General features: G+C 41.2%; 1 protein-coding gene across 1 annotated transcript in view; it reads left to right on the top strand.

Annotated features, from left to right (window-relative positions):
• Nucleotides 1–5,846, top strand: part of LOC122554261 (monocarboxylate transporter 13) — a 40,907-nt gene extending 35,061 nt beyond the window's left edge. The window contains exon 6 of the mRNA XM_043699000.2: nucleotides 2,196–5,846. Coding sequence (XP_043554935.2) covers nucleotides 2,196–2,416 — 221 coding nt within the window. The 3' untranslated portion in view covers nucleotides 2,417–5,846. The remainder of the gene's footprint in view (nucleotides 1–2,195) is intronic.
• The last annotated feature ends 7,651 nt before the right edge of the window (nucleotides 5,847–13,497 follow it).

Genomic DNA, 13,497 nt, shown 5'->3' with positions numbered 1-13,497 from the left:
GCAGCGCAGGTGGATCTGGATGCTCTTGTGCAAGAAACATGAAATGTTAGCACACAGGTGCAGCAGATAATCAAGTAAGCAAATGGAATTTTGGCCTTCAATGGAGTTTAAAAGTAGGAAGGTTTTGTTACAACATACAGGGTATTGATAAGGCCATATCCAGAGCACTGTGTACAGTTTTAGACCCTGTATTTAGGAAAGGGCGTACTGGCATGGTAGGCAGTTCAAAAGAAGTTGATACATAAACCAGGTTAGGTTTATTCATTTAGAGGTTTGACAAATGAGGTGATCTTATTGAAACATACAAGATTCCGAGGGATCTTGACAATATAGATGTTGAGAATATGTTTCCACTAGTGGGAGAATCTTGAACTAGGAAACATAAGGAAACACTTACTTGAAACTGAGATGAAAAGGATTTTTTTTCTCCCAGTGGGTAGTGAATTTCTGAAATGTTGTACCCCAGAGAGGCTTGGTCACTGAAAGCCTTTAAAGCAGAAGTGGATTGATTTTTGAAACTGGGGAGTTGAGGGCTCTGAGGAGCTGGCACGAGAGAGGAGTTGTGCCCTTTGGCAGAGCAGTGATGATTTATAGAATGGCGGACAGGTGATAGTGGCAGTGTGGTCTATTCTTGCTCCTGTTTCTTAACGGTCTTGCAGAACCCTGGTATTGACATTGTTAGTTTACACTCTTCTAACCTTTAGCATTCGGATTTTAGTTTTCACCTGGGTTTTAGACCATATTGTTTCAGTATCAACCAACATAGCACAAAATGGTCTTCATTGACCTAATTGGTAATCTTAACTCCATGCAGAGTATTGATGGCTAATATGGATGACTGAAATTGAACATGCTAAAGACCTCACTCGCACAGCTGAAGGGAATTGAGTATTATGGGCTTAGAAAGAGAGGCTTACTGTGATTGGACATGGTTTCTATTAGCTCATTAACAAAACATGTTACGTTGAGAACTTTGTCAAAAACTAATTCAAAAACACATTTTTAAGTGTCTACTCGATGCAATTAAAGTTTCCGTTTTGCGCCTGACAGAAATGAGCCACCATCATTTGAGAGTTGAAATTTTGATTTTCCTGGGCAATAAGACCTTCTGGAATTATGTGCCTGGGGAGGTCGTTCGCATCTGGCTAGAGTGAAAAGAAAATGAAGTCGCAGGTAGATACGATAGTGAAGAAGGTGTTTGGTATGCTTTTCTTTATTGGTCAGAGTATTGAGTACAGGAGTTGGGAGATCATGTTGCAGCTGTACAGGACATTGGTTAGGCCACTGTTGGAATATTGCGTGCAATTCTGGTCTCCTTCTTATCAGAAAGATGTTGTGAAACTTGAAAGGGTTCAGAAAAGATTTACAAGGATGTTGCCAGGGTTGGACGATTTGAGCTACAGGAAGACGCTGAACAGGCTGGGGCTGTTTTCTCTGGAGCGTCGGAGGCTGGGGCTGTTTTCCCTGGAGCGTCGAAGGCTGAGGAGTGACCTTAAAGAGGTTTATAAAATCATGAGGGGCGTGGATAGAATAAATAGACAAAGTCTTTTCCCTGGGATGGGGGAGTCCAGAACCAGAGGGCATAGGTTTAGGGTGAGAGAGGAAAGATATAAAAGAGACCTAAGAGGCAATCTTTTCACGTAGAGGGTGGTACATGTATGGAATGAGCTGCCAGAGGAAGTAATGAAGACTAGTACAATTGCAACATTTAAAAGGCATTTGGATAGATATTTGAATAGGAAGAGTTTGGAGGAATATGGGCCAGGTGCTGGCAGGTGGGACTAGATTTGGTTGGGATATCTGGTCGGCATGGATGAGTTGTACTGAAGGGTCTGTTTCCATGCTGTACATCTCTACGACTCTCAATAGTTGTAATACTTCATAGCGTAAGGTGTAAAATAAAATGGCAGAATGTAAGAAGTTACTTATTACATTTAAAATGTATATCATTTAAATGGCGAGAAACTTCATCATTCTTCAGTGCAGAGTGTACTGGGTATCCAGATGCTTTTTTTAGTTTATATCATCGGGATTTTTGTGCTTTTGATTTATAATGAGCGAGATCTTTAAAAGAATTAGTTCTGTAATTGAGATTGAGATAGATCTAAACAATAATGTTGTCTGCTATAGCTGGTCAAACACAAAGTGGTTTGTTTCAGGTTGGGAGTGACCATATGTGTTTTCTTTTGTTACAGGGTTTCTGGTGGACATTACAGGAGACTATGGTATTGGGTTCTATGTTGCTGGAGGAGGGCTGTTCATTGCAGCTGCCTTCCTCATTTTAGCTGACTACTTCTTGAGTCGTGAGCAGAAATACAACCAAAACACAGTGAAGGAGATGGAAAAGTTTATTTCTGAATGTCGACCCCCAGAAGATGCAGAGAAAGGGAAGCTTGACACCAACCGAACAGAATGAGATCCGGTGAATGAAGTATCTGAAAATAAACTTTTGCAGTGTTTAGAGTTTCCCTTCGGGTGAATCCCTTCATTCGTGGATCTTGCAGGCATGGTGACTGTGTGAAACATTCTTTGTATTAGCACACTTAAGGATGCAAGTTTAGTGCACTGTGACCAATATCAAACGTTCAGATCACTGCAGTGTGTCACTGTTCTTCAGTGAGTGCCAAGCAGGCCAGTTGAAGAAGTCAGGCATTATATTTTCACTAAATTCACGATTAAAGCAAAATATAATTTATTTTAAAAAGATTTGGAGTGAGTTTTTTAAATGCTTTTTGAAAACATTTGAGTAGGCCTGAATACGATGCAGCTACGTTTTTACCACAGAGGCTCTTCTCGTGGTCTAGTTTGTCAGGTGTTTCCAATTCCCACATCATTTCTTAAGTACCTTTTGTTAGTTTATCACTGTCAAACCTTCATATCCTAATAATTGCAAACTCTCAGTAGCTGCAGTAGCCTCTGCAACTAGCACCAGCAGCACTCGTTGAAAGGTAAATTATACAAGTATATTAAGAGCAAAAGAGAGAGAATAGGGCCCCTTAAAGATCAACAAGGTTGTTTATGTGTTGAATCTCAAGAGTTGGGAGAGATACAAAATGAATAGTTTGCATCAGTTTTTACTGTGGAGAAAGAAATGGAGACTAGAACTTGGGGAAATAAATACTGATGTTTTGAAAACGGTTCACATGACAAAAGAAGGAGGTCTTAGAAAACAAAACGGTTGATAAAACTCTGGGACTTGATCAAGTGAATCAAAGGACATTGTGGGAAGATAGGGAAGAAATTCCAGGACCCCTAGCAGAGATATTTGTATCATCTATAACCACGGGTGAGGTGCTGGAGAACTGGAGGGGGGCTACTGTTGTGCCTTTATTTAAGAAAGGATGTAAGGGGAAGCCTGGGCATAGATAAGCTGAATAGCAAGGATCAGTTCCCTGAGGTGGGTGAGTTCAAATCTGGGGGTCTTTTTTAAGGTGAGAGAAGAAAAATTTGAAAAGGACACAAAATATATTATTTTTATATATACACATACACACACACACACACACACACACACACACACACACACATACATATATATGTGGAATGAACTGCCAGTGGAATTGGTAGATCCATGTATAACTATGTTTAACAGACATTTGGATAACAACATGAATAGGGAAGGTTTGGAGGGCTATGGACCAGACTCAGGCACGTGGGACTAATTTTGTTTGGGAACATGTTCGACATGGACGAGTTTGCCCAGGCTGGATGACTCTGACTCTATATCTGATAAGGGTTGTAGTGAGCTGGCAATTCATGTTAAAATTGTACAAGACATTGGTTCGGCCACATTTAGAATACTGTGTACAGTTCTGGTCGCCACATTACCAAAAGGATGGGGATACTTTGGAGAGGGTGCAGAGAAGGTTTAAGAGGATGTTGCCTGATATAGAAGGTGCTAGCTATGAAGAGAGGTTGAGTAGGTTAGGTTTGTTTTCATTAGAAAAAAGGAGATTGAGAGGGGACCTGATTGAGGTTTACAAAATCATGAAGGGTATAGACAGGGTGGATAGAGACAAGCTTTTTCCCAGGGTGAAGGATTGAATAATGAGAGATCACGCTTTCAGGGTGAGAGGTGGAAAGTTTAAGGGGGATACATGTGGCAAGTACTTCACACAGAGAGTGGTGGGCGTTTGGAACGCATTGCCAGAAGAGGTGGTAGAGGCAGGCACGGTAGATTCATTTAAGATGTGTCTGGACAGATGCATGAGTAGGTGGGGAGAAGAGGGATACAGATCCTTAGTAGTTGGGCAACAGGTTTAGACAGTGGATTTGGATCAGCTCGGGCTTGGAAGGCCGAAGGGCCTGTTCCTGGGCTGTACATTTTATTTGTTTGTTTTGTTTTTCTTTGGTTGAGATAGGGATGGGAGGGTTACATTTTACAGGAAAACAAAATCCAGCAATTAGTGCATACAAACCAAGTCATGGAGATGTACAGCACAGAAACAGACCTTTCGTTCTAACTCGTCCATGCCAATCAGATATCCTAAATTAATCTAGTTCTATTTGCCAATATTTGGCCCATATCCCTCTTAAACCCTTCTTACTCATATGCCCATCCAGGTGCCTTTTAAATATTGCAATCGTACTAACCTCCACCACTTACCTGGCAGCTCATTCCATACAGGCACCACCTTCTACATGAAAATGTTGCCTCTTAGGTTCCTTTTAAAAATCTTTCCTCTCTCACCCTAAACCTATACCTGCTGGTTCTGGACTGCCCCACCCCAGGAAAAAGACTATTTACCCTATCCATGTCCCTCATGATTTTATAAACCTCTATAAGGTCACCCCTCGGCCTCTGATGATCCAGGGAAAACAGCCCCAGCCTATTCAGCCTCTCCCTATAGCTCAAACCTTCCAACCTTGGCAACATCCTCGTAAATCGTTTCTGAACCCTTTCAAGTTTCACAATATCCTTCTGATAGGAGGGAGACCAGAAATGCACGTAATATTCCGAAAGTGGCCCAACCAATGTCCTGTACACCCACAACATGGCCTCCCAACTCCTGTACTCAATACTCTGACCAATAAAGGCAAGCATACCAAATGCCTTCACTATCCTATCTACCTGCAACTCCACTTGCAAGGAACTATGAAGCTGCACTCCAAGGTCTCTGTATTCAGCAACACTCCCCAGGACCTTACCATTAATTGTAGAATTCCTACCTTGATTTGTTTTAACTTCGTGGATAAAACCAGAAACCTGAGTTCTGAAGAAGAGTCATCCTGGACTCGAAAGGTTAACTCTGTTTCTGTCCCTACAAATGTTGTCAAGATGTGTTGAGTTTCTCCAGCACTTTGTTTTCATTTCAGCTTTCTAGCATCTGCATTATATTGTCAGATCTTTTGTTTTCAGTTTGCTACAGCAAACACCAAATGCATTGTCCAGTCTGCAACACGCAGTTGCATTAAATAGGTATCAAATACTACCTTACATCATCTTCCCATTGACCTCAATAGTCAACACAGGTTAGTTCAGTACATTGCAGCAATAATTAGTTTCCCTTGAATGCAAGGAGGGCATCATTGACTCTGCATATGACGCCATCAGGACATGGCCTCCAGCTAACCACATTTGTTTGTAGAAAAGGTTACCATAATCACATGATGAGCCCATACATTTATTTCCCCGATGGCAAGTCCTGTTCGAGGGCATGGCACAGGAACAGACCTGCTGAGACTTTAAAAGTGAGAATGTTGTGTTGTCTTCCATGGTGAGTGTGTCTTTAAAAGTCAAATCATTTTTTTCTTGTACCTTGTGACCTGAGTATAAAGGTCTCATAGTTCATCTTGCTCTGAGAATGGAATTTTTGTACTTTTAAAATAAACTGTTAATGTCAGAATATCTATGCCCTTTTTTTATATATTGCAGAAGCTAATGTAATTATAGCTGCATTCAGGTAAAGTGTCCTGCCGGTGGCCAAACTCCCACCATGTTTAGCAGCAGGGGCCATCTGTATATAAAAAATCTCTAATAGCTTGGGGCAGATATTTGAAAAGAAAAACTAATTCAATGCCAACTAAACAATCAGCCATATCCATTCTGGGGAGTACCTATACAGACAGCTGTGGTAAATGTCTCAGGTGAAGGTTGAGCACTTCATGGTAACCTCAGTTATGTGGGAGTTGAACCCACAATGTTGGTATCACTGTGTTGCAGACCAGCCAAGTGAGCCAATGGACCATCCTTTGTGCATTGCCCAGGTCATAGGGATTAATGAGCAAGAAGATAGAGCTAATTCCTTTTGATAAGAATAGAAGTTCTTGTAGACTAAGTATGATTGCCTTAATTTAGAAAAAAATGGTTGGAGTTACAAATACCAGCAAAGTTAAAGTCTATAAGCCCAAATTTAAGCACAGTGAAACCTCTACAGCTTTCTCTTTTTCTGAAAAAAAGACGGCTGATTTCATTTTAAAGAAATGTCAATTGGTTCCAAAAACAGAGCTGAAAGTTTAAAGGCACTTAGAAAAATGTCTCCTACATGTAAAATGCCTTATCTGTGTCCAGACTTCAGTTGGTTCTGCTGCGTTATTTGTTCAAATTAGCCCAAAATTTATAAATGCCCACATGACAACAGCATTCCTTTTTGGCTGTGGATAGGACCTACAAGTGCTATCTGCAAAGGAACAACAGAGAAAAAGACATTGGAAACAAAGCAGAAAAAGGAACACATGTAAAAACAAAACTAGTAAAAGAAGTAAACAAACACAGGGTGGCAAGTTGCTGCCTCACAGGGCAAGGTACACAATGTTTAATTCCAGCCTTGTGCAACTTGTCTGTGTAGAGTTTGCTCATTCTCCCAGTGTTTGCATGGGTTTCCTCTGGATGGGCCAGTTTCCTCCCACGTTCCTGTGCAGGGTAGGTGGATTAGCCATTGGAAATGTAGGGTTACAGGGATAGGATAGGAGGGGTGTCTGGGAGGGATGCCCTTGGAGTGTGTGGACCTATTAGGCCAAATGGCCTACTTCCATACTGTAGGGATTCTACGAGATATGCAAGTCAATTATGGATTGGCTGCATTATTTGGCACCTTCATTGAAATATACTGTTCAAACATCGCTTGCAGTTCTAGTTTACAGAATGGGGAATGAACTTTAAAAATCTTGCTTGACATTGGCAAAGAGGGGTTTCACAAAATGTAATGCATTTTCAGAAAATCTGATTCCAAAGGCCAAGAACCCCAGAACCAAATACAGATGGCCAACAGGCTGGTGTGGCACAACAACACTGGAAGCAAGGAGAGTATTAAAGAGGTGCACATATCAATGAGATTCAGAGCGAAGCAAGCAAAAGGAAATTTTCAGATGATAAACCATCTTTTGAATATTGCCAACTTTACATAATGTCATTGGTGTAAAGCAATAAAAAGCTTCTACAATCATTAATATGCCTTGAAAAGGAGGAATGATACACATTTATTCTAAAATTGACACAGGAGCTAGTGGCAACATGCTACCTCCTTGCAACCTGAAAGACATGTACCTTAGTCCATGGTATAGACTATGAAAGAGTGTATCATAGCATATAATAGATCATCAAGGCCATGCATTGACAGAATCCCACTGCAACTCATCTTGGTGACTCGAAATCCTCTACTTGTTAGGTGTTGATGGTTTAGCAGTGTCAGGACCTCTAGTGTGCACAGACCTTGGTTGTAGTTGCATTCATGAGATTCAAAATATATCCACTCTGGTGGAACAGGCCACTCGTGACAAAATAGAATCAGTCAAGATCTCAAATGCCCATAGACAGATGGATTTGGCCATTAGTAATTTAATGGATTTTTTTCTTAGGATACAGGGACATAATACTTAGCACTGCTCTTTGAAGAGTTAGTATGGAGGAGAAGCTTTGATCAGAACCAGCTAAGATTAGATGAAATACAGGTAATTAGGGGAAATTCTGTAGGTTGACCACCAGAGAGATTGATGTATGTCCTTCGTCTTTTTCAAAAAAAGGCACCAAGTAATCTTAACTACAAAATAATCTGACACTTAAAGTCATAGAGCCATAGAGATGTACAGCATGGAAACAGACCCTTCGGTCCAACCTGTCCATGCCGACCAGATATCCCGACCTGATCTAGTCCCACCTGCCAGCACCCAGCCCACATCCCTCCAAATCCTTCCTATTCATATACCCATCCAAATGCCTCTTAAATGTTACAATTGTACCAATCTCCACCACTTCCTCTGGCAGTCTAGATTAGATTGGTGCTGGAAAAGCACAGCAGGTCAGGCAGCATCCGAGGAGCAGGAAAATTGATGTTTCGGGCAAAAGCCCTTCATTAGGAATAGCTCTATTCCTGATGAAGGGCTTTTGCCCAAAACATCGATTTTTCTGCTCCTTGGATGCTGCCTGACCTGCTGTGCTTTTCCAGTACCACTCTAAATTAGAGTCTGGTTTCCAGCATCTGCAGTTCTTGTTTTTACCCACTTCCTCTGGCAGCTCATTCCATACCCATACCACCTTCTGTGTGAAAAAGTTGCCTCTGAGGTCTCTTTTATATCTTTCCCCTCTAACCCTAAACCTATGCCCTCTAGTTCTGGACTCCCCAACCCCAGGGAAAAGACTTTGCCTATTTACCCTATCCATGTCCCTCATAATTTTATAAACCTCTATAATTAATTCATAATTTTCTGGAACAAGACTTTTTTCAAAGTTAGATGTGAAGCACAGTTACTGACCTAAGTATTTAACAGAAGAATCCCCAACAGTCTACAACATTTAGGACACCATCTGGATGGTACTGTTTCCAATGGTTGATATTTGGACTCTTTGTGAACAAGAATCTATCCCAGCAGCAAATGCATAAAATTGTTGAGAATTGTTGTACCTAATTGTATTTGCATTGCTGATAATGTCACAGAAATGGGGAGGACAGAAGTATTATATGACTAGAACCTTCACCCTCTGATGATAAAAATACAATGACAAGGATTCATATTTGACAGTATGATGTGCCAGGTCAATGTCAGTCAGATGAACCACTTTGTATCCATATATTCTGTCCCATCCACGTAAGTTTGAGGACGTTAAACAAATGTCAACCCCACAAGATAAGAGGATTTGTGGCATGGTCTCAAATTTTTCAGTCTCCTTTGGTCATATATTGAAAACTTCATGAATAAGGTCTCTCCATTGAGATATTTTCTCAAGAAGGATGTTTCCTATGTGTAGCAAAGCAGCCACAAATATGTCGTTGATTCAAATAGGTTCTGTCGTCAAAGTCTTGTATACCTCACTGCATGGTTGAATTTTCCTGAAATGGAAATAGAAATTGAATTATCATTGCCTTTTACACTCTTACACTCAGAAGGAACATTTGAAAAATCTTGCTCAGTAACCAATTCTTTAACCATTCTGAGATACAGAATATTCTTCTTCAAAGACAGATATGATGATCAGGTACAGAACTGTCAAAACTGTGCACTTGACAGAGTGAAAGTTTGAAATCCAGGTGCAAATACTTGAATATAAACAAAGATATCTAAAATAAGCAGCCAGCCCTGATCATACAGAGTCATTGCTAATCACAGAGCTACGTTGCAAAGAAGCAGAAGCCAGATGAGACCAATGTATGGCACACCAGTCATGTACAAAGAGAATAATGAAGAATATTTTGATTGTGCGGTGATATTGAATGACAGCAGCAAAAGAACCAAAATTTCAAACAAATGCAACACCCAATAACATATATCTATCCATACAAGTAGATGATCAGGCTAAGTTTTCAAACATTCAGAGCATCATATTGAAGTCTGAAATGCTGATTTTTTAAATTCTATTTTACCCGAATGTATAATTGTTGAATTGACAATATGCACATATGTACAACCATGGGATAAGTTTTTTAAAGTCTTTAGAAAAAGTGATGTGAATTATATTCCATGATCAGTATGTAAGTATATCTTTAAGAGACATGCCCATGATAACTTCACGGCATCATAGCATGTGACCTGAGGGCATAAATATATCATACTCCATATTATCCCAGGATATCTTGAAGCATGCCACAGTGTTAAAAGCACGCTGCTCAGTTGTAATCTAATAGCTTAATATTAGCCCATCCACTTTTGTGATTGTGAATGTAATTTTTGTGCATAATAACTAACTGTAATAAATATTTATTGTATTGTTCAATACCATGCTGTCCACATCAAATTTCTTGTGTTATAAGAGCCAACATAAGCATTGCTGCATTTTCATCTTTGGATGTTCCCAGGTCAGTGTACCTTTAAGAGGTATGTTCGTGAAATCATCACTGTATCATTGCATGTGATCTGAAAGTATGAGAACCTCAGATTGTACACCCAAGGTCATTTGAAGCCTGACACTATGTGTTAGCAAAAGACTTTATAAAAATCAGAATCATTGTTGGCCTTTTCAAAGTAGGTATTTTGCTTACAGCCTGACACGCAATTTGATAAAGGAGGACTTCACAATGTTTATTAAAGTCTTTAAATTGAGTGACTAACACAATGCATAATATTATGACTATTTGAATTAAAGTGCACTTTGGACTTAACACTGCATATATTTGGCAAAGATGTTGGTCGTGATTCTGAGGGCGTGACTTAGTAAAGGTAATGCTGAGATGATTCATATATTTTTACACTTGCAAAACAACTATTTCTAAGGTTTGACCTGAGAGGAATGTCTCCATCTCTCAATCCTACTTCCTGGTGTTATCTTCAGCTCTTCATCTAAACAGTTGATCTCACAGGAGGCAACAGAGAAATAAATGGTAATTTTATTTATTAACAACTCAATGCAAATAGAACATAGAACATAGAACATAGAAGAATACAGGGCAGTACAGGCCCTTTGGCCCTCGATGTTGCGCCGATCCAAGCCCACCTAACCTATACTAACCCACTATCCTCCATATACCTATCCAATGCCCGCTTAAATGCCCATAAAGAGGGAGAGTCCATCACTGCTACTGGCAGGGCATTCCATGAACTTACGACTCGCTGAGTGAAGAACCTACCCCTAACTTCAGTCCTATATCTACCCCCCCCTTAATTTAAAGCTATGCCCCCTTGTAATACCCGACTCCATACGCGGGAAAAGGTTCACACTGTCAACCCTATCTAACCCCCTAATCATCTTGTACACCTCTATCAAGTCACCCCTAAACCTTCTTTTCTCTAATGAAAACAGCCCCAAGTGTCTCAGTCTTTCCTCATACGATCTTCCTTCCATACCAGGCAACATCCTGGTAAACCTCCTCTGCACCCGTTCCAGTGCCTCCACATCCTTCCTATAGTATGGCGACCAAAACTGCACACAATATTCCAGATGCGGCCGCACCAGAGTCTTATACAACTGCATCATGACCTCAGGACTCCGGAACTCAATTCCTCTACCAATAAAAGCCAGTACGCCATATGCCTTCCTCACCGCACTATTTACCTGGGTGGCAACTTTCAGAGATCTGTGTACATGGACACCAAGATCCCTCTGCTCATCCACACTACCAAGTATCCGACCATTAGCCCAGTACCCCATCTTTTTGTTATTCTTCCCAAAGTGAATCACCTCACACTTAGCTACATTGAATTCCATTTGCCACCTTTCTGCCCAGCTCTGCAGCTTCTCTATTACCTGCTGTAACCTGCCACATCCTTCCTCACTGTCAACAACTCCTCCGACTTTCGTATCATCCGCAAACTTGCTCACCCAACCTTCTAACCCCTCTTCCAGGTCATTTATAAAAATGACAAACAGCAATGGTCCCAAAACAGATCCTTGCGGAACACCGCTAGTGACGGCACTCCATGAAGAAACTTTGCCATCAACTACTACCCTCTGTCTTCTTCCATCCAGCCAATTCCTAATCCAAACCTCCAACTCACCCTCAATGCCATATCTCCGTATTTTCTGCAGTAGCCTACCATGGGGAACCTTATCAAATGCTTTACTAAAATCCATATATACCACATCTACCGCTATCCCCTCATCAATCTCCTTCGTCACCTTTTCAAAGAATTCAATAAGGTTTGTGAGGCACGACCTGCCCTTCACAAAACCATGCTGACTAACCTTGATCACATTATTCCTATCCAGATGTGCATACATCCTATCCCTTACAATTCTCTCTAAGACTTTGCCCACAACAGAAGTGAGACTCACCGGCCTATAGTTACTAGGGTTATCCCTACTCCCCTTTTTGAACAAGGGAACCACATTTGCTATCCTCCAGTCTTCTGGCACTACTCCTGTAGACAAAGAGGACATAAAAATCAAGGCCAATGGCTCTGCAATCTCCTCCCTTGCTTCCCAGAGAATCCTAGGATAAATGCCATCAGGCCCGGGGGACTTATCTATTTTCACCAAATAAAAATATGTTTTATTAGTTGCTCTGGTGGTTGATTTATCTGGTCATTGCATTATTTTATAGAAGTTTATAAGTTAAGATTACTGTTGCAGATAATAAAAGAAACAAATGATCAATGCATTTCCAAGACAAACTTTTGCTCACTAAGGAAACTGAGATAATGCCTTCAATAAAATAAGGAATGAACAATGTTCTTCAAATGCTTTAAGCATTTATCAGCAACATCAGTCTCTGCTCTTATTCAATTTTGTTGCATTTTTCACAGAATGAATTTATGAATAACTCAATCATAATAGCCGGTTGTTTGAATGTGTATTAAGGAATGGATAGGAGTTCACGGTCATTTGATTTTTGGAGTTTACTCTCATGTTAATTGAGGTTGCAGCATGGACAGTTATGTCAATGAGTACAAGCCAGTCAGATGCAGATATTTTTAATCAAATTATGCACAAATGTAATGGACACTTATGGAGCTGTTTGGACTTGAACCCAGACCTTCTAGTCTAGAAGTAGAGTAACAATCACTACACCAGAGAGGCCTTAGTAGGATGTATCATGGACATCATTTGCCCAGTTCTACCTCCTTCCCAAGCCCTACTGCCCCCTCGACCATGACCCCACCCCCCATCACCAAACCATCATCTCCCAGACCATACAGAACCTCATCACCTCAGGAGATCTCCCACCCACAGCTTCCAACCTCATAGTCCGGGAACCCCGCACTGCCGGTTCTACCTCCTTCCCAAGATCCACAAGCCTGACCAATCTGGCCGACCCATTGTCTCAGCATGCTCCTGCCCCACCGAACTCATCTCTACCTACCTCAACACTATCCTATCCCCTCCATTCCAGGAACTCCCCACATACGTTCGAGACACCACCCACGCCCTCCACCTCCTCCAAGACTTCCATTTCCCCGGCCCCCAACACCTCATCTTCACCATGGATATCCAATCCCTCTACACCTCCATTCGCCATGACCAGGGCCTCCAAACCCTCCGTCTTTTCCTCTCCAGACGTCCCCAACAGTACCCTTCCACCAACACTCTCATTCGTTTGGCCGAACTGGTCCTCACCCTTAACAATTACTCCTTTGAATCTTCCCACTTCCTCCAGACCAAAGGGGTAGCCATGGGCACACGTATGGGCC

The sequence above is a fragment of the Chiloscyllium plagiosum genome, unplaced genomic scaffold (assembly GCF_037043375.1).
Source record: "Chiloscyllium plagiosum isolate Xiang-an unplaced genomic scaffold, Cpla_swu_hap1 HiC_scaffold_9, whole genome shotgun sequence".
Lineage (NCBI taxonomy): Eukaryota > Metazoa > Chordata > Chondrichthyes > Orectolobiformes > Hemiscylliidae > Chiloscyllium > Chiloscyllium plagiosum.
Note: the sequence above shows the minus strand (reverse complement) of the source record. Positions and strands in the feature narration are given on the sequence as shown.